At 36.5% G+C, this 23688-nt stretch overlaps 1 protein-coding gene across 4 annotated transcripts in view; it reads right to left on the reverse strand.

Annotated features, from left to right (window-relative positions):
• LOC139134639 (E3 ubiquitin-protein ligase RNF123-like) overlaps nucleotides 1–22966 on the reverse strand; it is a 35229-nt gene extending 12263 nt beyond the window's left edge. The window contains exons 1-18 of one of the 4 annotated variants that reach the window (XM_070701592.1): nucleotides 22737–22966; nucleotides 17429–17504; nucleotides 16778–16872; nucleotides 15991–16253; nucleotides 15076–15230; nucleotides 14583–14708; nucleotides 13356–13470; nucleotides 12458–12559; nucleotides 10495–10713; nucleotides 9830–10003; nucleotides 9112–9318; nucleotides 8258–8384; nucleotides 7786–7887; nucleotides 6914–7003; nucleotides 6475–6540; nucleotides 4571–4764; nucleotides 4030–4137; nucleotides 3248–3425 (exon numbers count right to left, since the gene is read on the reverse strand). In XM_070701592.1, the coding sequence (XP_070557693.1) occupies nucleotides 3248–3425; nucleotides 4030–4137; nucleotides 4571–4764; nucleotides 6475–6540; nucleotides 6914–7003; nucleotides 7786–7887; nucleotides 8258–8384; nucleotides 9112–9318; nucleotides 9830–10003; nucleotides 10495–10713; nucleotides 12458–12559; nucleotides 13356–13470; nucleotides 14583–14708; nucleotides 15076–15230; nucleotides 15991–16253; nucleotides 16778–16872; nucleotides 17429–17504; nucleotides 22737–22848 (2509 nt within the window). In that variant the 5' untranslated portion in view covers nucleotides 22849–22966. Of the gene's footprint in view, nucleotides 1–3247; nucleotides 3426–4029; nucleotides 4138–4570; nucleotides 4765–6474; nucleotides 6541–6913; nucleotides 7004–7785; nucleotides 7888–8257; nucleotides 8385–9111; nucleotides 9319–9829; nucleotides 10004–10494; nucleotides 10714–12457; nucleotides 12560–13355; nucleotides 13471–14576; nucleotides 14709–15075; nucleotides 15231–15990; nucleotides 16278–16777; nucleotides 16873–17428; nucleotides 17505–22736 lie in introns of all 4 variants that reach the window. The other 3 variants (XM_070701591.1, XM_070701590.1, XM_070701589.1) reach the window with 3 other exon arrangements.
• Nucleotides 22967–23688: the final 722 nt, after the last annotated feature.

Below are 23688 nucleotides of genomic sequence, written 5' to 3' on the forward strand. Positions count from 1 at the left end.
ATATATATATATATATATATATATATATATATATATATATATATATATATTATTAAAATCTACCCATCTGACATTATATATATATATATATATATATATATATATATATATATATATATATACACACACACAAAAGATTTCAATATATACACATACGTATATATATATATATATAATATATATATATATATATATATATATATATATATATATATATATATATATATATATATATATATATATATATATATATATATATATATATATATATATATATATATATATATATATACACAATCACCTAATCACAACAACTGTAAAAGTGATCAAAATTTGGTCAATAAATGCAAAATTTCATGCTTTTATTTTCCTTGATGCAAGTTTCAGGTAATTTGACAACGAAAGGTGGAATCAGTCAATCTTCTACCGATATTACAACACACCAAATATTATTATATAGGGCTTAGCCCTTGAAGTTGCACAGCAGATAAAGATTAGAAATTTTATTGTGCAGAGTTAACACTTCAATAAAATATAACTGTCAACTGGCAATAAGCAGCAGCCAGCCATTTGCAGGCATAGTCAGAGTGCAGCACCCCGCTGGGCATGGCGACGAATGAGTCATACAATCTTTGTGTTCTCTGTGCACATGATGTCACATTCAGATGTTTCTGCACTTTCTATTTTACAGGATAATGATAAGGTATATTTTATATCAAAAACGTATTCTCATCTGGTAATAGCACAGATATTGTTGACCATAAATGTTTTGAACATTCCAAAATCAAACATGCCATTCATGGCAGCACACATCGCGACTGTTGTCACATTACTGGTTGGCACATTAACCCTTTTAGGCCTGAATTTCCTTGGACTTTGACTTCTGTATAAACTTTAGCAATGCTCTCAGAAAGTCATGCAAAGGATTTAATATTGCATGAAGGTTAATCCCTATTGCTAGTACAGAACACTGTATAATTGATTGGATGATAAACTAACAAGTACAGGCAAACTGACTTGGGTGTCTGTCAGTTCATTTGACCCTGACTGAAATTTCTACAATGAACTTACATGTCTGTCATAGGCAGAGCTGACCAAGCCAGGATACCAAGACAATGCCAGAGGTTTGTAGAGATTTCAGCCAGGGATCTCATTTGTTTATGACTAAATCCATCCACATGCAGCAAAATTGGAGTCTGACAAAGAAATAAACCTAATTGCAATATTAAAGTTCTTATTTGACTTTCTGGGAGCATTGCTAAATATTATCAATATACATGTATGCAATACATTGTCAGGCTTGAAGGGTTAAAAACCTACACATGCATAGTCAATAAGCTGCTACACCAAATCTATAAGACAGTTTGGAGATCTTCCTCAGATGAGCCACTCAACATCCTGACTATATTTTTCAAATTGTATACTAGCGTAGTGGAGATGAAGAAAATCACAGTGCATGAGTGGTTGCTGGGAAGTTGTTGACAGGTTCACAGCACTAACTGACCTGAAATGCAACAAATAAAAATTCAGTCAGTACTTATTTACAGTGATTTAAGTTTAAAGCAACTAACTACATGGCAAATATATACACCCAGAAGAAGTGACCCAATAATATGTTTACTTACAAATACCACAATTGATGATAAATAATATTGTAATTTTGTTGACATATACAATTGAAACAAGGTGACCCCTAAAATGCTTAATATACTTTTGATTACTTTAAATAAAATATATTCAAGCTCTGTTCAGGTAAAAATTCTGAACGTAAACCAACAAACTGTACGATTATTTGATGCATCATAAACACAACTAGTAATTCTTTTGTATTACTTCAGCTGCATTAATTCAATGCAAATGCATATGGGTGCAAAATAAAAGCCTAAACTACATAATGTAAAAATTAAATGGATTAATTACTAAAATCACAACTATACAATTCAAGCACACCAATAACTATGATTGACTTAAAAAAAAACAATATAAAAATGACCTTTTTTATGTCCTCTTTGAATTAAAAATGGCTTATTTTTCAAAAACACGTTAATTTTTTTTTAATTTAAAACTCAAAAATCACATAGGAAAGTCAGCTTCAACAGCGCCACCAATGCCATGTCATACCGTACAGCTCTAAACAGTATCGTATAATTGAAACGATGATTTGTGAACGCAAAACTATCATTTATTTGTCTTGGATAAAACTCTAGGTTACACAAATCACAACAGACACACGGAAATAGATGTAACCGGGACGACACTCCCTCTGAACACAAGGTCACACTGTTCGCACGTCAAACGTTTCACCATGAATGGCGTAGTCATGAATGAATTATTTGCCGATCGCGGACGTGACCGTCCCGCAAAAACTGAATTGATCGCTATCTGTCCAAAGTTTCTATGGAAATATTCACAAATTGAGCAAATGAGAAGAATTTAGTTCTTCAAACTTTCTAGAAACGCACTGAAATCGTGTCCAATGAACCACAACTCACCGTGACGCATCGTTCATGAAGCCACGCTTCTGCAGCACATCGCTCGGTTCACTGCATGCCCAGTGCCAGTGTCAGTGTGACTCGCTCCAATCGCTGACCTTCAGTACATCGTTCAACTTCAAGTCGCGCATACAATTTTGCACAGAATGACTAAAAACTTGCCAAAAATGGAGTATATAAACAAAATGTTTAAATCGTAGTAGCTGCAGCGTGAATTTCTAAGGTCTTGCTAAAATATCTTCGAATTAAAACTTCCGCCTGTTCAACAACATCAAACTTACGGAAGATGGCGTCGACAACAAATGCAGACCCCTAGTTTTATTATGCTGCTCATGAGCTTTAAAAAGAACTATTTTGATTGGCTGTAGACCAAAAACTGGGAATGCGATCTCCAATCAAAGACAACATTACAAATCATTGAAGTAACTGGGGCCGCGGAGTATGAGCGATTTTCCTGGATACAACGGGACGCGTTCAACACACTATGAACGCGTACGTGCAGAGTGAGCTTATCGGATATTAAACATCCGATTTTTTGGCTTACAAAGCGAAATAAAAATAAAAGAAAATATGAAATAAAATCAGTTTTTCTGCAGATTTCAAAAATGCAATTTGTTTTAATATTTTTCAATTCCTTCATGGTGTATTTTCGATCAAAAATCGAAGTTATTGAAAGAAACACGTGTAAATGTATGTGGGCCTCCCTATCAGAACACAAATATATAATTGATATGCTTTCTTTGTCAAATGCCTACCTTGTAATTCTGACATTGGGTTGACTAGACTGAAATAATTTTTCAGGGCATTGTAAGCATTGACAGCTGTATCTATGTAATACTCTGGTAAATATGCGAAGAGTTTGTCTGTAGCATGGGCGCCATCAATGGACTTGAGAACAGACTTCAGCAGCCAAAATATATTGTCTTGTTTTGGCTGTGAGTGAAAATTAAGAAACATCACAAGCATAAATAGTCATCAGAAAGTCAAATGTTAGAACAAGGAGACTCATCACATATCTTGTGTGCCACTTGTAAGAATAAAAAATTGAAGAAGTTCAGACTCAAAATGAAGATGAAGATTGATAAGACGTAACAGTATTGTACTTGTGTGAGAACAATTCGTACATGTATGATCATTTTTAACAATGTACTAGTATGTCCCTAAATGGAGAATCCCTTAATGGAGAATCACTGTTAAATAAATAGAAAACAAGTACGCCTGTCTTTCAGCTATGAATTACACGCTAATCTTCATATATAAATCACAGTTCACAAACTTAAACTAATCATGCAGACAATCTCACATGTAAAACTACACTGATGAACACCATGAGCCATGAATACCACACATCCCCCTCATCTGCAAGGCAGTGAATACACACCCATATCCAAATACTTTAAATAGTAATAGGATTAGCCCAAAGTACAGGAACCTTGCATACGTGCCATGGAATACAGGCTGAACCTCTGCTCCTGACATGAGCAACCCTTTTTTGGTAGACATACCCACAGTCCCTGATGGAGGGACTGTGACATACCTTAGGATATACTATTGTTGCCACCCATGCCACATGTCTTGCATGCTCACTGGTTTTATCATGAAATGTGTTGAATGCATGTTGTAACTCAGAATAAACTTCCTTATTCTGAAAGGAAACAAAATCACTGTCAGATCTCAATTTCAATGGGTAATCAATGACACCTTGTGACATTTATGTATATTAAAGCACAGTGTTACTCTATCTATTTACAAGCCATTTCATCACCTGACTATTGTACAGCCTAGTTTTTTCAATAGTGTAGATGACAGACACATTTACCAGGAAATTGGTTGAAATGACTATGTTCACAGCTATCATAAATGATCATGCTAGGGTTTCAAGGTGTTATGGAAATATTTATTTCAAGTAGGTGTTTTGAGAATTATACAAAGATACAGGGTTGCATATTGTTCAGATAGACAATGTTCTTCGATGAATCAAGTAAACATTGTGTATTTTGCCTGTCCAAAAGCTAACCATGTTTACTTCATTAAAATCTGTCAGTAACCTAACAACTGGTATGGAGTTGATTTTTTACCTCTTGTGGACATTTTTTCAACTTTTCCTCGGTGTCTTTCAAAGCTGCAGCAAACTCTGATGCATTCTCATAGAGTGCTGCCATCTTCCCTAGCTGTTTGTGTACACCTATGTCATAGAGCATTATCAGACCATCCAGTATTTCAATCAATGAAGTCGCTGATGGTTGTTCTTTACATTTACTGGCACCAATATCTGAAATATACAATGAAACTCATGGTGTCAGCATTCAGTGGGAACTCAGTCAGGTAAACCTACAGCATTAAGTTCCAGTGAAACTTCAATTTTTCAAGTGTAAGGATAATAATAAATCAGTTTCAATGCTTTGGCAATTAGAAATATCTTTTGACTGCATTGCATGGTTTTTGGGGATATGAAAATTGCATGCCTTATTGTGTGAAAAATATCATAGCCTGATAGAGAACAAAGTCTGGCATGTTCTGACTTTTAGCAGAATGAAAACTGTTTCAAACAAGTCATCGTTGATGACACAGTCCCCACTTGTTAATGGGTGCTTTGATTACAGGTCCTCAGAGAGGATAGAGTCCTCTTCATTAGGTCTGTGATAAAAATACTTTTGAATAAATTCGCTTGATACATGTCTGAGTTGTAGTTCAGGACATGAAAAAATCATAATAAAATGGCCACATGGCCATAATGGATCGAATCACAATACGGTAGGTTAATGTCCTTGTACCAACTTTGATTAAAATTGTTTGAAATATGCCTGAGTTATGGCTTTGTACATGAAAAAATCATAACAAAATGGCTGCACAGCAGCCATATTGGATCGTATCACAAAACAAATTAACATGCATATGTATGACATTGGTCAATCTCCTTGTACCAACTTTGAATAAATTTGCTTGATACATGTCTGAGTTATGGTTCTGGACATGAAAAAACGTAATAAAATGGCCACACGGCGGCCATATTGGATCGTATCACAAAACAAGTCAATGTGCATGTGTATGACATAGGTTGATGTCCTTGTACCAACTTTGAATAAAATTGGTTGAGATATGCCTGAGTTATGGCTCTGTACATGAAAAAAATCGTAACAAAATGGCCGCACGGCGGCCATATTGGATCGTATCACAAAAAAAATTGATGTGCATAGCAATGACATTGGTCAATGTCCTTGTACCAACTTTGAATAAAATCTGTAGAAACATGCCTGAGTTATGGCTCTGTACATGAAAAATTCGTAATAAAATGGCCGCCTGGCGGCCATATTGGATCGTATCACAAAACAAATTGATGTGCATATGTATGACATAGGTCAATGTCCTTGTACCAAGTTTGAATATAATCGGTTGAGATATGCCTGAGTTATGGCTCTGTACATGAAAAAATCGTAACAAAATGGCCGCATGGCGGCCATATTGGATCGTATCACAAAAAGAATTGATGTGCATATCTATGACATCGGTCAATGTCCTTGTACCAACTTTGAATAAAATCAGTTGAAACATGCCTGAGTTATGGCTCTGTACATGAAAAAATCGTAATAATGGCCGCCTGGCAGCCATATTGGATCGTATCACAAAACAAATCGACGTGCATCTGTATGACATATGAAGTAATCCTTGTACCAAGTTTGAATGAAATCACTTCGGGCATCTCTGAGATATCTGCGTGAACGGACGGACGGACGCACGGACGGACGCACACACGCACGGACACGACCAAACCTATAAGTCCCCCCGGACGGTGTCCGTGGGGACTAATAATCACCTGTGCAAATGGAACACAAAAAGAATTTATTTGAACTTTCATGGATGGAGTTACACCATGGGAAACAGATTAGCTCATGTGAGCACTTAATATCTGGACTTAAGATTTTCTGCTGTAACCATGATGATGCAGTTGAGAGTGACAGGTACACAATATGGTAACTTTTACCTTTGTCTTCCGACTCTCCCTCGACTGACAAGAATCCTTGGTCTTTGCTTTTACTGGCACCAGTGTCTGAAAACAGAAATGAGAATGTCTCATCAACTCAAAAATTCAAATGACATAACTGAATTGATATCATGTCAATCATCCATCATGGCTTCATGGCAGGGAAATATTGGCAAAACAGTGAACATCACAAGCTGACTGCATTCTCCATGTCACACCTGGAGTCCACCATCAATGAAATTTTACTGGAGTTCTACCCAGTTACCAGTTGTACAGTACTACCCATAGTACAAACATCAACAAAACTGTTTTGGAACAAATACATGTATTGACTGACTGATGTACCATTGACGTGACAGACTCTGTTGATGTGCATGTGTACATACAGTGATGTTGTTGACAATCATGTACAGGTACGACATGGTGTATTCAAACCTACCTTTGCCTTTTGTGGTCACTTTCACTGATGCAAAACCCTGATCTTTAACGTCATTGGAATTTCTCTTGATACCAACTTTCTGCAGCTCTTCTACAATGGAACAAACCATACGAACAGTTGGCTATCCTCTCCGAATATTTTATCATTCGCTATTTACATGGTAACAAATACTGCTGAAGGAATTATTAGAATGGGGAAATGCTGCCTAAGACATGAGGCTTACATTGGAATTTTGATCTCTTTGACAACGGGGGGCATTTTTTAAGCTGTTATAATCAGTAACAGCCTGTGTCCGATGAAATTGAAAATACGGAAATTAGATTCAACAGGGAAACTGTACTCTTTCCATGATTTTGATCAAATGGTCAGATACTCTAAATCACATATCACAGTGTATTTGCTTACAGCGTTGACCCTTTCATCATCAGATTTTTGGAACTCACCATTATTTTTAGTGGGGTGAACAGACCTACATTTCAAGGAAACTGAGTGCAATGAGTCTGTTTATACCAGCAAAAATGTTAAAAGTGATTTATTGCAACTCTAAACAAAGGAAGAATTCAGATATCTGGAGTAACTCCATCACTTCATGGCGGAAATTTCTGTAGCGTCACGGAAAAGTATAAACTATACAGGGTTTCACTTTTGATTATTTTTTTAATTACATGGCTTTACTTTGCTACTATATCTGCAAAATTTTCAAACTCAAAAGAATACCCCAAGAACCATGAAAAATTTCTGTTGAACAAAGGAAGAAATCACTGTAATCTTTATAAAGTATGTAAATATGCATACAGGAGTGGCCCCTGCCACTGAAAATGTACAGAAGTTTTTCAGGTTGTTTTCTTTTTTCTCCTTTTTTTCAGACATACCTTTCAACTCTTTGTCTAAGTGTGAAGACACACCTCCTACCCTATTCAGTGTAAAGAAATCAATTGTGTTATCGTAGAAGGCATGCGCAGGTATGTGAGCATCTGAAAAATAAAAAGGGAAGTGACTAGATTAGAAATGACTAGCCCAGTGGTGAACATCTACAGTTGGTTATTCATATGCTAAAACTAACATACGCATAATGTGTATCTATATGGAAGTCCTGATACACAAAAACTGCTGAGAGCATATGCTTTGAAGTGAAATAGCAACTGAATTATTGTCTGAACTGAAAGCAAAATATAAAGGTATAACCAAAGTGTCACATATACGCAGTAGCAATCCATCATGGTTTATTTCAATAATTTGATGAGGCAAACTTCAGTTACACTGAATGCAAAATACAACGTAACATAGAATTAAATCTCCCAGTGTTACCTATCTCAATGCAATGAGTCAATGGGTGAACTATACCTTCATTGGTTACAGCACCAGGATGAGTCTCTGCATATTTATCCCAATAGTATCGTAGTGCTACCACAAGGCGATGGAAAAAACACAGTGTGACTGGTAGAGGGCACTGTACTATAGCTGGCTGGAGCTGAAAAGTGTAGTAGGGATTTCCAAGGACAAAGACATCGGTCATCAGCAATAATAATTCAAGAGTTTTTGATTGATATGTAACCACTTTGTAAACGTCACAGATTGGCAGTATTATGAATTCAATAAATATGAAAACGACAGTTTGCAAATTGATATTCTTACAGTCTGCTATAACTAACTGTGACATGAAGTTCAAATAAAAGCTGTAAGGATCAAATTCCCTTGAAAAGGGGAAGACCTTTCCGAAAATGACTTATTTTTATGAGTTCACAAGACTTCCCTGATATTTTCATTAATACTTTTTAGCATTGCAAAATCATGTTCCAAAATAAAGAGAGCCAGTTGAAGTTTGGATAATTTGATATGTTGGTTGACCACATAGATACAATGATATGTACTTCCTACAACCCTGGAATATGTACAGATATGGCAACTATTAAAATATATCTCAAACAAATTCCTGGGCATGCTAACTGTTTCTTTGATGCTGTTTATAGCAAACTTCTGTAAATTTGTTCTTGTATTTGGTGTGTTAGCATCAAAGTGGAAATATGGTACTCCCCTGATCTTAATGCAGTTGTAAAGAAACCACACATGTGTAGCAAGTAAATTATACAAGACAGCTTTATTTTTTAATTTGAAATGAAGAGACTTAAATTATTCAGATGCCATGGCAATTGATGCAAGATGGACATATGATATGAATCATTCATGAAGTCACTTACGAAAGCATGTTCCTTGAGGAAATGTCTGAACTTTCCAATGAAAATAAATCTTGTGGATGGACCCTTTGCATTATCACTGTTGTCAAGGAGTATTTTCAAAATCTCCACTTGAATCTCTTCCAAGACACCGACACAGTCTTGAAGTGTTTTACAGTGTTTATCATACATTTCTTTCTTTGTTTTCTCTGAATCCGGAATCTTTTCAGACTGGAAAAGGAATAACAAAATTCAGAATCAAAACCACAGGCACCCTGTCGTTATCCTTCAGGCTTCAAGAATTACACATTCAGTATTTATTTGTTATATCATTATTATTCACTATTTATGTTAGCAGCATATTTTGCTTTGTAAACTCCATATTTTTGAGAAGGATTCTTGTAATTTTTTGACATTTTAAGGTCCCATTGCTTAGACAAATACAAATGTTTATCTGTCATGAATTTAATGTCAGAGGGCCCCATCTGGCATTTATGAAATATAAATAGTATGTAAAATGCATACAAAGTAGGTCTGAGTACCAAAGCCCTTAGGAGGAAGAAATAAAACAAGGTGATATGAGGGGAACAAAGAAAGAGGTACGGTTGAAGGTAGAGAAAGGGAAATTCCAAGGAATAACTGACAGATATAATAACACTCACAAAAAGTAATCTCCCATATAACTTTTTTCAAAAATTGTTGACAAAGAGCAACTAAGTTTCAGCCTTGCTGTATTAATTACCTTGTCATCTTTCCAATAAACTGTCGGGATTATTTCTGCTAAGACTGTATCATCCGGTGGCTTTGTCATCATCATGAATGGAAATCTAACTTTGTCAAACAGAACATGTTTCAGAAGGTGTTTCCTGGTCTTTTCATGGCGTACAACAGCCAGAAACAATGTTAGGTACATTGCCTGTGAATAAATTATACATTAAAAATATTGCATTGTTGGTGGCACTAAATTTATTTTGTTTGTTTGACTCAGAGATATAGTATTTGCAAGGACAGTTGATACAAAGGCACCATTCAAACAAACTGAGCCTTTTAAAAGTAGAAAATCAGACGAAACTGTCACATAACTTATTTGTCAAATGATATCATGGCAAAAATGTTCAGAAAATATTTAGAATTTTTCAATAAGACACACCTATCTTACTTTAAAATGAAATAAATTTATCAACAAGTGTATTACTGTATCACCAATTTATTTATGATATCTATTCAAGCACAAACATAAACAATGTAATTTGACAGAGTGGAAAGAAAGGTGAACATATGTCAATCTTGCAGTGGATACAAGGACTGAAAATGAAAATTTGGAATAAAGAAATACAAAAAATTGACAATGCTTTTCAAGTTGTAATGCACAGGTACTGTATACAGGATAAAGACTTGCATACTCACTTGAAATTTCATGTCCTTTGAGACAGGTGAAAATCTGTACTTTGTGATTAGAATGGCGGCAAACTGCTCCAATGTTTTCTTGAGTTCGTGTTCCTCCATAAACATCCACATCACATCCAGCATCTTGGTGACCAGTGGCTGGTCTCCGAGGGGAACTCGGTTGTCACAAAGTTTTAACATAAATTTGATGAGAACTGCATCCACAATGTATGGCACACTCTGTGAGGAAGACAAGGGCACAACAATATTACTTCATCTAACTTTTAGAGGTGAGTGAAAAACAAGCGATGAGCAAATCAGAGAGCCATAACAGAAACTCATGGAGAGAGAGTGCAATCACACCATACTCAGGTTAGTTTACACAACAGATTGTGGTGTATTCTACAGCTGTGCCCACATGAATGCTGAAGTGTGGGGATGATAGAACACATTGTTATCTGAGTAACTTACTTGCACTCCCTCACCATGCGCTTCCATTATTACACAAGTATGTTACAAACAATGTTACAAAAGAATACACAATAATAATGTTAGGTATGATGTTTGAAGTTTGCGGGAATGATATATACTCAGTTCCTACATTTGTAATTAGCTTCAATGTACAATGGCATCATTGACTTTTTGCTGGCTGGTTGTGCCACACCCAATCTTCTGATTGGTAAGTGTTGGCAATATTGCTGCAATCAAGGTGGAAAGGAACAGTGCAAAATAACCTATACTTTCATCAAAGACATCTTTAAATTTGTAGGGTCTCTAAAATGCTAAATTCCTTACAATCATGTATAAATATACGCAACGGAGTAACAGACATAAATCATTATTTCGCGAATAAGCTGAAGCTTAATGTACCGAAACTGGCTTGAGGAAAGGAAATATGGGAATGAACTGCTGTCTAAAAATGTCAAAACTTTTTGAAATGTAATCGTCTTTCTGTTTATGATACCAATACACATTTATTTTTGTCATAGTTATCACCTGTGGAATCTTCAAAGCCAAAAATTATACTCTATTGAAACAGTATGGCTTTCAGATAACAATACTTGGGTTATTTAGAAATACTACTTGGTTTTACAAAAACAGTGTAGTGCTGGTTAAAATCTGCGCATTATCATAATATATTATATCATGGAATAATGTTTTGGTAATTTGCAATGCAGAGTACGAATAATGTCTTTTGTATTTGCACTACAGTGCAAATACTTTAGTTTATGCATGTTCCATTGCAAGTACACTGTGGTATGTATGTAATAACTGGTTGTCCACAGATGAGTACCATGCATGTCCAGCAGTCCCATAATTCAGTTTGCTGGTCCTGCACACATTCTTCCCAAAACAAGTGTATGGCATTCACTTGTTTTGCAGACCAAATCATCGGTCAAAGCAAAATATTTAGCTGTCCTGGAGCCCTGACCACTGAACTTGCTCACCCCTGTATTGTGTTTACAACTGCAAACCCCTTGCATATCTAACACACATTAGCCAACACACTGCACAGACTTTGCTACACTGACACGAGTGTACAGCAAGCTTAAGTTCATACACACATGGCTTATACTGAGGTCCCACATCTTATGCACTGACTTCAGATTGTAATGAACGTGAAAGAAATAGAAAGCTACCTTAAGATAAAGTTATTGAAAATTGTCTAAACATAAGCTGTGCAACAAAACAGAGGGTATTACCAACAGCAGACACTGTTGAAAAGGACTCATATAAAGGCTGACACCATCTTGTCATTACCATTAGAACCACAAGACATACACATGAACTGTGCATGTGTGCAGAAAATGTAGCTTCACAATTTCAATATTCACCTACAGCTTTGACTATTTCTGTAGGTACAGTAATTACTTTCACACAAAGTAGCAAAAAATCAGGCAATTTAACAAGTAATGCAAACACAGGTGAACGGCATGATGCAATCCTAAATCAAATGAACTGAGCAAGGGTTGCTGATACTCACCAACAGTGGTGCCATTTTTTCAAAGACATGAGCACACACCAGTAGTTTGTAGCTGTACGATTTCCTGGCTTGGTCTGATACAAGCTTTACATTTGTAGACATCTGTCAAATTGGAACAAACAGTCAATCATCATGATATAAACCAGTATACCTTCTAACTCATGAACCCTTTAAGTCGATATAGACATTTCTGAAAATTTCATCACATGAGCCTAATACAATCAGGGATTTTTACCTACATGTATTGGATGAAGGCTTTAAGCTGTATGGGTTAATTTGCTTCTCTGCTGGGTGACTGGGTGCCGTATGTTGTGAGTTTGAACCTGATTGAAACCACCGTATTTCATATACTTTACACATTTTCGTAAGTATAATGATACAAATGTTGAGAATCTTATCTCTTCCTTTCTGCAAGTTGCATGTATGTTTCATGATCACAAACAGCCAACTGGCTTTAATCTGCAAATTTCCATTAAAAATTTATTTATCAAAAAATTTGAAATACCAAATGATCATTATCGGATATTTCAAAGTTTTACATGTTATTATCGGTATTCCTTAAACTCTACCTCATTATTTCATTGAAAAATTTATGTGACCTGTTAAACTGATGAATACTGAACACATAATGAGTAATCATAGTTTCTCACTCCTCAAAAACCATCTAACACATGCAATTTTGCCTTATGGTTACCACAGCCTTTTAACTCTTATTGTTATTTCCTCGACTTTGACAGTGATGTTGAACATATGAAACATACTTATGTATCAGTACTTGGCTAGATCACTCACACATAAATCAACATAGGCAACTATAGCACCAAAATCTGTGACAATGAGGATTTTATATTTAAGAAGACCATAGAACAAAATCAATTGATATTTTTTTTTGCATTACCTTGGTTTCAAGTAAACTTGGAAGCACTCTCTCCAAACAGTCAATCCATATATTCATTTTTCCCAGGTCATCTTTTGGAGCTTCCTGAATGGGCCGATAACCATCCACTGGATATGTAATAGTATGTTAAGGACTTTCTGTCCATTTGACAAATTGGTGAAAATTTTAAGAAAACATTAAAAGAAAATGACTGACTGTTGTTCTTCTTGCTCTGTTCGAAAATATTAACTTGAATGTTTTTAGGCTTGACTTTCTGGTACATACCCCTGTATACAGAGGTCAAAGTGTGAAATAGTTGAGTAAAAAAAAAATTAGTTGAGTAAGGAACATCTGAATCTGAAAAAGTTTGCAGCAAAATGGCCACCTGGTGGCTACACTGAATTCAGTAACTAAACAGATTGACATAACTATTCACACTATAGTATTATAGAAATAACGGGTGACGCACTGACCATTAACATTTATTTGTGGACAAAGGCGAGAAGAAAGCCAAAAATTAAGGGGCGAGGCTTGCCGAGCCCATTAATTTTGGTTTTCCTTGAGCCCGCACCCATAAATAAATGTTAATGGTCAGCGCAGAGCTTGTTATTTCCATTATATTATCAACGATCTAAAGAAAACCATCAAAATTTGAGAAAATTTCCCAAGCGAACAACAACTAGGCCCCAGAACTGAGCAATACGTGACATACTGTCACGCACGCTGTAAAAATTTTGCAAATCCAGAGATGTTTTCAGAAAAAAGTATCTTGGCCCACAAGTGTACGATACTTTGAGTTGTGATTGATTATGATTACATTTAGCTGTAAAGTTACGATACTTTGAGTTGTTAATTTATTATTCATATTCATGGGCATGTAAACAGACCATTACTGTGTATTTGTGGTCAGTCATGTGGTTCAGCTCGACCAATCAAAATGTGACGGGCAGGGCATGGTAATGTAATGTATATTAATAACACATCAATGTCGAATGAAATGGGTTTGTACACTGCTGAATAAAGGACATAATTTCAAATGAACTGACCACTTGGCATTGTGAAAACAAATAAGCAGGCACAGCAACATAACAGTACATCATCTTTGTACAAAGTTTGCATAAAATCAGGTCTAGTAACCATATATCTGAGTAACAACTCTGGGAAAATGGTGCCAAATCTGTAACTTTCCAGGAATTCGAACAACTGGGACTAAGGGAAGTACAATTGTGAATGCAGGAGAAAGGATATCTGAGTGGAGTTGCTCCAAAGTTGGCCTGTACATTTTCATTGAAAGATAGACTGACAGCTGGAAAGTATGCATAGTTAGGTCCAACCTTGATGTTGTTGTATGCTGTACCTAGATTCTTACCATTCCTAATACAGAACAAAACATGCAGAATGTTGTGAAATTTTGAAGAAAACCTGTACTTATGGGAATAGGATGTCTGAATCTTTTTCTCTGTAAAAATTGGAAGATAATTTGTCTAAATTGTAATAGATTTAGATAGTGGACATGGACAAAAGATTGAACAATTAAAATATATAGTGAAAGATATTATTACACAAATATTCTCCATTAGTCATGAGTCCTTAGCTCTGGATCTGGATACTTAAACAATACTCAATGACATACACTTGATGCCTTCAAGTGTGCCATGGTCTCACTTTGACCAAGCTAAATATACACAGCAGGGTATCTGTTCTACGAATGGAATGGGAGCTTGACTGGTTGAAGACTCACCTGGCAAATGACACTGTCCCTTTGTCTAGGTCTATCATACAGCTGATGACATCACCAGTTTGCCAGGCTTCACCATACTTGCAGGTTGCTACATTCCACTTCCTGATTCTATTACCATCATAGGAATATGAATTTTCAGTGTCACCCACACCAACCTGATGGAGAAAAACATGTATCATGGTACACAATAGGCAATAACAATGCTGAGTTCAAAATTGATATTAGCAGGGCACAGATAGCATTTTGTCATTTTGTGTGTGAGTTTAAAAGGAGTCAACTCATCTGACAAAGCTTCTGCTATCATGTCTCATATAACAGACTATTATGACAAGAAAAGGTACGGGAGCATGACTCTCCTGAATCTATCCTATTTGTTTACTTGACAGCAATACAAATATCCAAAACACGTATATGTACTATATATAACAGACTATTATGACAAGAAAAGGTACGGGAGCATGACTCTCCTGAATCTATCCTATTTGTTTACTTGACAGCAATACAAATATCCAAAACACATATATGTACTATTATTGGATTGGTATTTTCAAAATTTATCATAAGTTACTAAATGCTTTTAAAAGGACCAAATTTTATGATAGAAATACCTTGATGTCTTGGCTGAAATAATGTAAAATCAAATTGTTCAAAGAATAGTAGCCTTGGTACTTTCTATGGAAGGAGTCTTATCTTTCTAAATATTACTGTTGAAAACATAAAATGATGAGAAAATTCTTTTGGAACTTTAACCTGTTTTCTGGTATTCTGGTTTGAGTTCTGAGATGCTCATTTAAACCTTGTCACCACTGAATTTTGGAATGATCCTATTGTTTTTTATGGCGAAAATGGGATCTCAACACTGAAAACGGGTGAAAGGACCTAGATTGAAGGGCAAGTATTTCTTCTTTGACCTACCTCTTGATGAAATTTGCACTTTAGTGTACACCAGCCTAGTTGCATGACGCCTTTGGAGCCTAACATCACTTCATACACCCACTTGCCTTTGTACAGGCACACGTTAGCCTTGGCTGTACTGAAATTGCTTTGACTGGCAAGTACCAGTTTTTCTTGGCCTGTCATGAAGCCACCAATATAGTTCTCACTGTCAAAATGGACTTTGTCAGAGCCAATTCGTCCAGGAATTGTACTTGATGAGCTTTTACTCTTGGCTCCTGGAACTGATGATAACACAGTTGCACACACTGTGGATGGTATGGTAGTATTTGACAACAATGAGAATGCATAATCAGCGTGGTAGTATAAAAACAATTGATAAATCCTAATGATGTTGGCTGATGGTTAGGAAACTTGTTGCATCAATATTTCATTGACAGTAACCTGAATTGCAAAATTTAAATCAAGTTCTTCCACCTACTTTTATGTTTTTAAAATGGCAGTGATAAAGGCAAGTACAAATACAATTCACTGAGCAAAGAGTGTAAAGTAATTGCAGTACGTAGCAAGAACCTACACACAACAATAAAATGTCATTTTGATTGTAAAATAGTATTTTACACATTACAAAACAAAATGTTAGTGTTGAGTAATGGAAGGAGCCTCACAATGCAAGGGCTGCATACTACCCACGCTGGTACTGGAAACACAAAATGGTAGAAACATTTTTTTGGGATATTACTAGGTCCACTAAATGCTGATATTATCAGTATTTGCTGGGCAATGCTGAGAGAAGGTTTTAACTTACGTTTGGATGTAAGCTTGGTTGGAGATTTTGGTTGTTTAATATCAAGAACCAAGGAATCTAAGTGCTCATTAAGATTATATAATCCAAGTGGTTTCCTGTAAAACAGAATACACCAAGACGTGAGGATGAGGAAATAAAAATTTGAGTTATTATTTGATTGGACTATACAAGTTTTTTCAGTGTGCTGATGCAATGACAATTCCATGCCTAATTTTAACCCTTTGAGTACTGTAATTTTTGCCACCAAAATTCTTTTGCAACATTTTACCACTTTTTATGATTTTTTCTGTGAATTTTTTTCTATTAATTCTTTTGATTTTTCTGGATCAATGAACAGCACTATTCATAGGATACAGCTTTTGATCAAAATTTGGGGAAAAATCAGAAAACTGGAAATCTGGACCTGTGGAAAATTGTGTCTGTGTTACACTCAAAAGAGGGCGACAAAAATTAACTTTGGCACCCAAAGGATTAATCAATCATACACAGAATTATGCGCTTTGTCTGTAAATGATACATCAAAAAGACAGGAAGCACACAGCTTCCTTTTCAATTCAATTTCCTATATTTAGCTGAGGTTATCATTACCAGTTCGCTATAGTAATCTCACAAAAATACTCTCTAGACCAGAAGATAAATATGAGATCTTACTTTTTGTCTTTGTCTGTTACTTGGCATTCAAAAATGTGGTTGAGAAACTTGCTGAATTCTTCCTCATTGGCATCAACTGCAACGTGAAAGATATAAACAATGTGTTAAACAAGTTTACCTTTCACAGAAAAATACACAAAAAATGTACATGTATGTAAATTTAGTATCATCATATTGCTTTAACAGCAAAGTACCGGTATGACTACATACAAAGAAATGGGGATGTAAGAATTAAACTGTTACTGTATCTTGTTGCTAAATGACAGAATAGGGTGGCTGAGTTATGAAAATATCAGTCACTCCCCTTGGCTACAGTATAGTACATGAACAAATAGTATGGGTGAATGTTCCCTTTGTTTGCCATTCCAAACATCGTTACATGGTCATTCATGGCATTATGGCTCATAGTAGCCTGTACATGTTTGAAACAATGCAGGTATTTTGACTTTGCTGATCTGTGACTCTTTTTATTGCACCTGACTGGACATACAGAAGCATGAAAAGATGGAATATTTCTTAAGATGCTATGTTGGGAGCAGTATCACATAAAATGAAATGTCAGATTTTTAATATTTTATTATCAAATCAATCAGGAAATGGTTGTTTGAATATTACACAGTGTCTTCAGTTAGAATGGTGCTTCGGGTTCTAATCATAATATAACATTAATGAAAACCTGATTTTAAGAATAAAAGGTAGTGTTTTTGATCAGAAAACTTATTTTTGGGACTGAAATAACAATTTTTGAATTTAAACTATATACATGGTTAAATCAACATGCAAATTGCTTCATGAACATCGTGTGGTATTTTTGGTTGGAATGATTTGGGGGCTACAGTCATATAAAATTCTGCTAGTTGTCAAACATCATTAAGGGATGGACCATTAGACCTTGGGAGGGGGGGGTGGTCACAATGAAATTGTGAAATTTTTTTTTTACTATTGTAAATTTCTGAAATTTTTTTTTTCCAATTGAGATTAGCTGTGCAAATTTTTTTTTTTCAGGGTAAATTTTCAGATTTATAATTTTTTTTTCGTTTGTCGCTGTCTGGAGATAAGAGGGCAAACATGTGGTGCCAAGCACCACAAGCGGCCACGCAAGCGGTCACTGGGAAGAGGTCAGGAGAAGGGTGTCCCCCTGCTGCTGTTGGAGCTTTTGAAAAATAGAGATTAAAATGGTGTTATTTGGTGGCACTTGGAAGTATTTTTGCGGGGGGGGGGGGGGAGGAGGGAGGTCAGGAGGGGGTGTCCCCCTCCTGCCGTTGGAGCTTTTGAAAAATAGAGATTAAAATGGTGTTATTTGGTGGCACTTGGGGAGTATTTTTGCGGGGGGTGGTCAGGAGGGGGTGTCCCCCTCCTGCCATTGGAGCTTTGAAAACTAGAGATTAAAATGGTGTTATTTAGTGCACTTGGGGAGTATTTTGCCGGGGGAGGTCAGGAGGGGGTGTCCCCCCTCCTGCTGTTGGAGCTTTTGAAAAATAGAGATTAAAATGGTGTTATTTGGTGGCACTTGGGGAGTATTTTTGTGGGGGGTGGTCAGGAGGGGGTGTCCCCCTCCTGCTGTTGGAGCTTTTGAAAAATAGAGATTAAAATGGTGTTATTTGGTGGCACTTGGGGAGTATTTTTGCGGGGGAGGTCAGGAGGGGGGTGTCCCCCCTCCTGCTGTTGGAGCTTTTGAAAAATAGAGATTAAAATGGTGTTATTTGGTGGCACTTGGGGAGTATTTTTGCAGGGGGTGGTCAGGAGGGGGGTCCCCCTCCTGCCATTGGAGCTTTTGAAAACTAGAGATTAAATGGTGTTATTTGGTGGCACTTGGGGAGTATTTTTGCGGGGGAGGTCAGGAGGGGGGTGTCCCCCCTCCTGCTGTTGGAGCTTTTGAAAATAGAGATAAAAATGGTGTTATTTGGTGGCACTTGGGAGCATTTTTTTCCGGATTACACATCTTCCTCTGAAACATGGTCTTCTTGCTCCTCAGTAGCTTCGTATAGTTTTGAAAATTGACTATTTTGGTTTCCTGGCTTCCCTTTCTACTGCGTGGTGAAATGCCTACATTCACCCCACCAAACATCATGCATATCTCATGATTTACAATTGATTTTGACAAGCTGAGAAGCTAAAATAAGCTAAATAATATAGTGAAATTTGCATATTTGTGTTTTTAGAGCAATTGTTGCCCTTTTTTGATCAAAACATCTATTTCTCTGTAGCAGCATGTCCAATTGATTGGATGTGTATAGATGTGTTGAAATTTCAATATTTGTCTTTTTGGGCAATTTATTGCCATTCATGGTCAAAAAATCTGTATTCTCTGAAAGGGCTTGTCCAATTTCTTTGAAATTTGCTACACAAAAACGATTAACCATGCAGATTTATTCAGTATTTGCTATCGAGAAACTTTCAAAGTTCAACCCTTTTATGTGTTTTTGTGTTGGGATTTGTTGGATAGATGGCATTCTACGTAGTGTATTGTTGAATGTTAAAACATGTGTTGCTGTTGTTATTTGAGGCTGTTTTTTGAGAAAGAAGAATTGAAAATGCCTTTTTAAAAGCAAAATAATACATAATGACTTGATATGTTGTTTTATCATTGTTGACGTGTTTCTACTTGTTCACCCATTCTTGCATTCATCATTGTAATAAAATGCTGTGAAAAAAATGAAACTGATGTGGCCTGCATCTGTTTACCTTGATCTTAAAAGGCAAATACAACTTTCTGTCTTGACAACCATACCATAGTTTCAATGTTTTACCTAGTGTACCTGCTTGGTTTGTACGCAGGAAACAAGTAGAAAACAGGCTCTATAATTTCATAATTTTCAAGTGATCAGAATACAAAAGTCCTGAAAAGATAAGATAATCACAACTTCCAGTATAAGGGATACAGTCACTCGAAATGTATAAATTAAAATTAAAAATGTGCCGGGAGGATGTTTTAAAAATACAGAAAGTTGCTTACTGTCGGTAAAATCTAAAAAAAATTCAAAATTTTAAAGACTTTTGCAGATTTTTTTTTTACGCCTTTGTCTTGTTATTTATTTTTTTTTTATTTTGCAAACTAGTTTGAAGATTTTTTTTTCCTAACTTTCTGCTCTGAAAATTTTTTTTTTCTGTTTTTGACCACCCCCCTCCCAAGATCTAATGGTCCGTCATTAAAGGGATACAGTTGTTGGAACTGTGCTCAAAGGTCGTATGGGACCCATATGACAAATAGTAACACTGTATCCAAGGTACGATAGTGATTGATGAAAGTTAAAACATGTCTGTCATAATCTACATCATATCATAAAATGTTGCAGCAATGATGAGGTGTATCTAGATATCGTGCACAAAATACATTGTTTGTAAACAAGAAACTCGCACAGGCGCAGTTCTGACGACTCTTTCCTTGAACAACTCCATTATTTTTACATTATACAACTATCTGTTCAACAACACATCAACTTGTATACAAACATATTGTAACACACACCATTTCACTTCCTGAGTTGAACATTGAGGGAGCTCTTTGTCACTGTTCACATGTATCATCCAAATAATTTGGTAGGATCTGTGATTGTGGGAGAAACCAATGCGTGCATGACTTTATTTTCAACACCTGTTGATGTTGTTTTTGAGTCAAACGAGACACATACTGGTATTTTCTGCACATACAGACTTTCATACTGTGGTTGATGACCACATTTGCACCCTTTGGTTTCCAACAGAGTACCCGAAGTAGTGTTGCTGGATTTGAAAAAGTACATGTCATAATACAGATGGCATGATAGTGGCCAATTTACCAGCTTTCTGGTATTGTCTGGTACATGTTACAAAAGCCAATTGTCATGGAGTGAAATTGATCAGGGCCAGGCTGCTCGGCAAAAAATATTTTAGGGTCAAGTTGACCTGAGTATGGGGTCCAGTTGATTGTCCAGTCAACCAGTTACCCTTGTGAGACTGAGAAGGTGATTTGGAGACGTTCAAGTTGTGTGTTGTGTGGAGCGACGTGGTTTTGGTACGAAGTGTCTAAATGTTGTTACTGGCTATACCTCCTAGTAGGTTACGACAAACAGACCTGCAAGCACAGCTAGGTGTGGCTACATGTACTATGTGTAGTGTAGCTGCTCTTGCAGTTTGTAGTCAGAGCCATTGAGCGTTCTCCTTGTATTTTTGCCGTTCTTGAATAAGTAATTTCCACATATGTAATCTAAATTTGCAGACAAATATTGATTTTTGCATATTAATTTGAGAAAAATGACGTCATTCGAAAACAGACATAAAGTGTTGTATACCCTCATGTTGAAATATTATAGCACACTAAACTACATTGTATTGACAGCATCTAAAATGCATATTCAATAAAATATACTATTATAGAAAGTACTTGTGATATATTATCATAGAATCTATGCATAGGAGAATATCCACCAAATCACGAATGTATAAGAATGGATGTACGCCCTTGGTTCAACATTGAGGGTCTAAGGAAAGGGGTCCAGACACTTCGCACCAAAACCAGTTCGCCCCACACAACTTCGTCCCAAAACCATTTCGTACCAAAACCACCTCGTCCCAAGTACTACCTCGTCCAACACCACTTCGCCCCAAGTACCACTTATACTAAAACCACTTCGCCCAAAGTATAATACCATCAACTCGTCCTAAAATAACGATGCTGTGACGTATCCTAACATTGTTTTTACCTGCAACTTGGAAGCATTAATGTGTCAGGACATTTTGGCTACCACGAACCATTTATTGTTGCATGAAACCATAAACGATAGAATAAGAAAATAGAAACACGCAAATGCTACAACTCAGGTGCCTTGCGCGGAATTGCACGGTGTCAATTTCGCGAAATGCGTACACTTTCAAGATTTCAGTCCCAGGATGACAGAAAGGTGGTTATTTGCAGCTTTACAGTTGGCGATAAGTTTCGGGCAAAGTGGTTTGGGGACATGACTTTTGGGGCGAAGTGGTTTTGGTACGAGGTTGTTTTGGTGCGAAGTGGTTTTGGTGCGAAATGGTATGGGACGAGATGGTATGGTGCGAAGTGGTTTTGGTGCGAAGTGTCTGGGAACCTAAGGAAAATATATGATCATTTTGTATGTGAATATCTGTACTTGGCAGTGCAGCAAGGGAGACTTAGGCCCCATCAACACAACACTAGAGGTTCTGAAATGATACTTTGCAAGCTTTGACGGCTAGCTTTATTCTGACATTGCAGTTTGGAGTGTTCATTTCGTGATCAACGCTAGTCGTACAATAACCATACAATTTGACATATGTTCCATTACTACATCGGCAATCAAAATATCGCTGTACTCACTGCTAGTTCCCGGTCGCCGGATGGCTCCAGCTATGGCCGCACTAGCTCCCTGCAAAAGTAAAGAGTCTATGCCATCTCCTCCAGAAGTACCACCTGGATTCTTCTGAGCCATTTTTGACACGAAACGCGAAGGAGAGATTCTGTGCACTTAAAAAAATGGCTCTTTACGTAAAAATGAAATAGTGACACTACTTCACGTAGGTCGCCATTTTTGCTTACTGGAGCAAAGAACTAACAAAATGGTTGGTTTATTCCATTGCGCCGTAGGGCCGTAATTGGTCATCGGGGGGCGTTTCCTAGTCTACCACGCGATTGTGCAAACCTTGGCAAAGCTTGTTCAAAGCTCAGACGAAGCTTCACGCCCAAGCTTCGAATACCAATTTGCGTACCAAGATTATTTGAAGATTCTTGATGTTAACCTTCAGCCAAGGTTTGCCTATTTGTTGAAGCTTTGATGAACCAACCTTCGGGAAAGCTTTACTGCCGAGCTTTGTTGAATCTTTGACCTCCTGACCTTTGTCGAAGCTTCAACATACCACCTCTTTCGAAGCTTCCTCTTTCTGACCTTTGTTAAATCTTCAAACTACCTACCTTTACTGCAGCTTTGATTTCCTGATCTTGTTCGAAGCTTCATCGTATCAACCATTGTTGAAGCTTCGACCTTCCGACCTTCAATGAACCATTGACCTTCTGACCTTTGACCAATGTTGTCATATGCAACCCTTCTCAAAGCTTTGTGCTGCCAATATTATCTGAATGTTTATTCCTTTTGAGGTACAGTAGTGGTAACTTTTGATGATTTTTACAGTAATTTTGTACTAACTTGTTACAGTTGCACTTTCTTGTTCTGTAGATGATACATCATGATGAAATGCCCAGTGCTTGGCTTTTCAACATAACCTACAGGTACAGTGTATATAGCTTACAATATCGTTGACAACTAGAGTGAAAT

The sequence above is a fragment of the Ptychodera flava genome, chromosome 6 (assembly GCF_041260155.1).
Source record: "Ptychodera flava strain L36383 chromosome 6, AS_Pfla_20210202, whole genome shotgun sequence".
NCBI classification, from domain to species: Eukaryota; Metazoa; Hemichordata; class Enteropneusta; family Ptychoderidae; genus Ptychodera; species Ptychodera flava.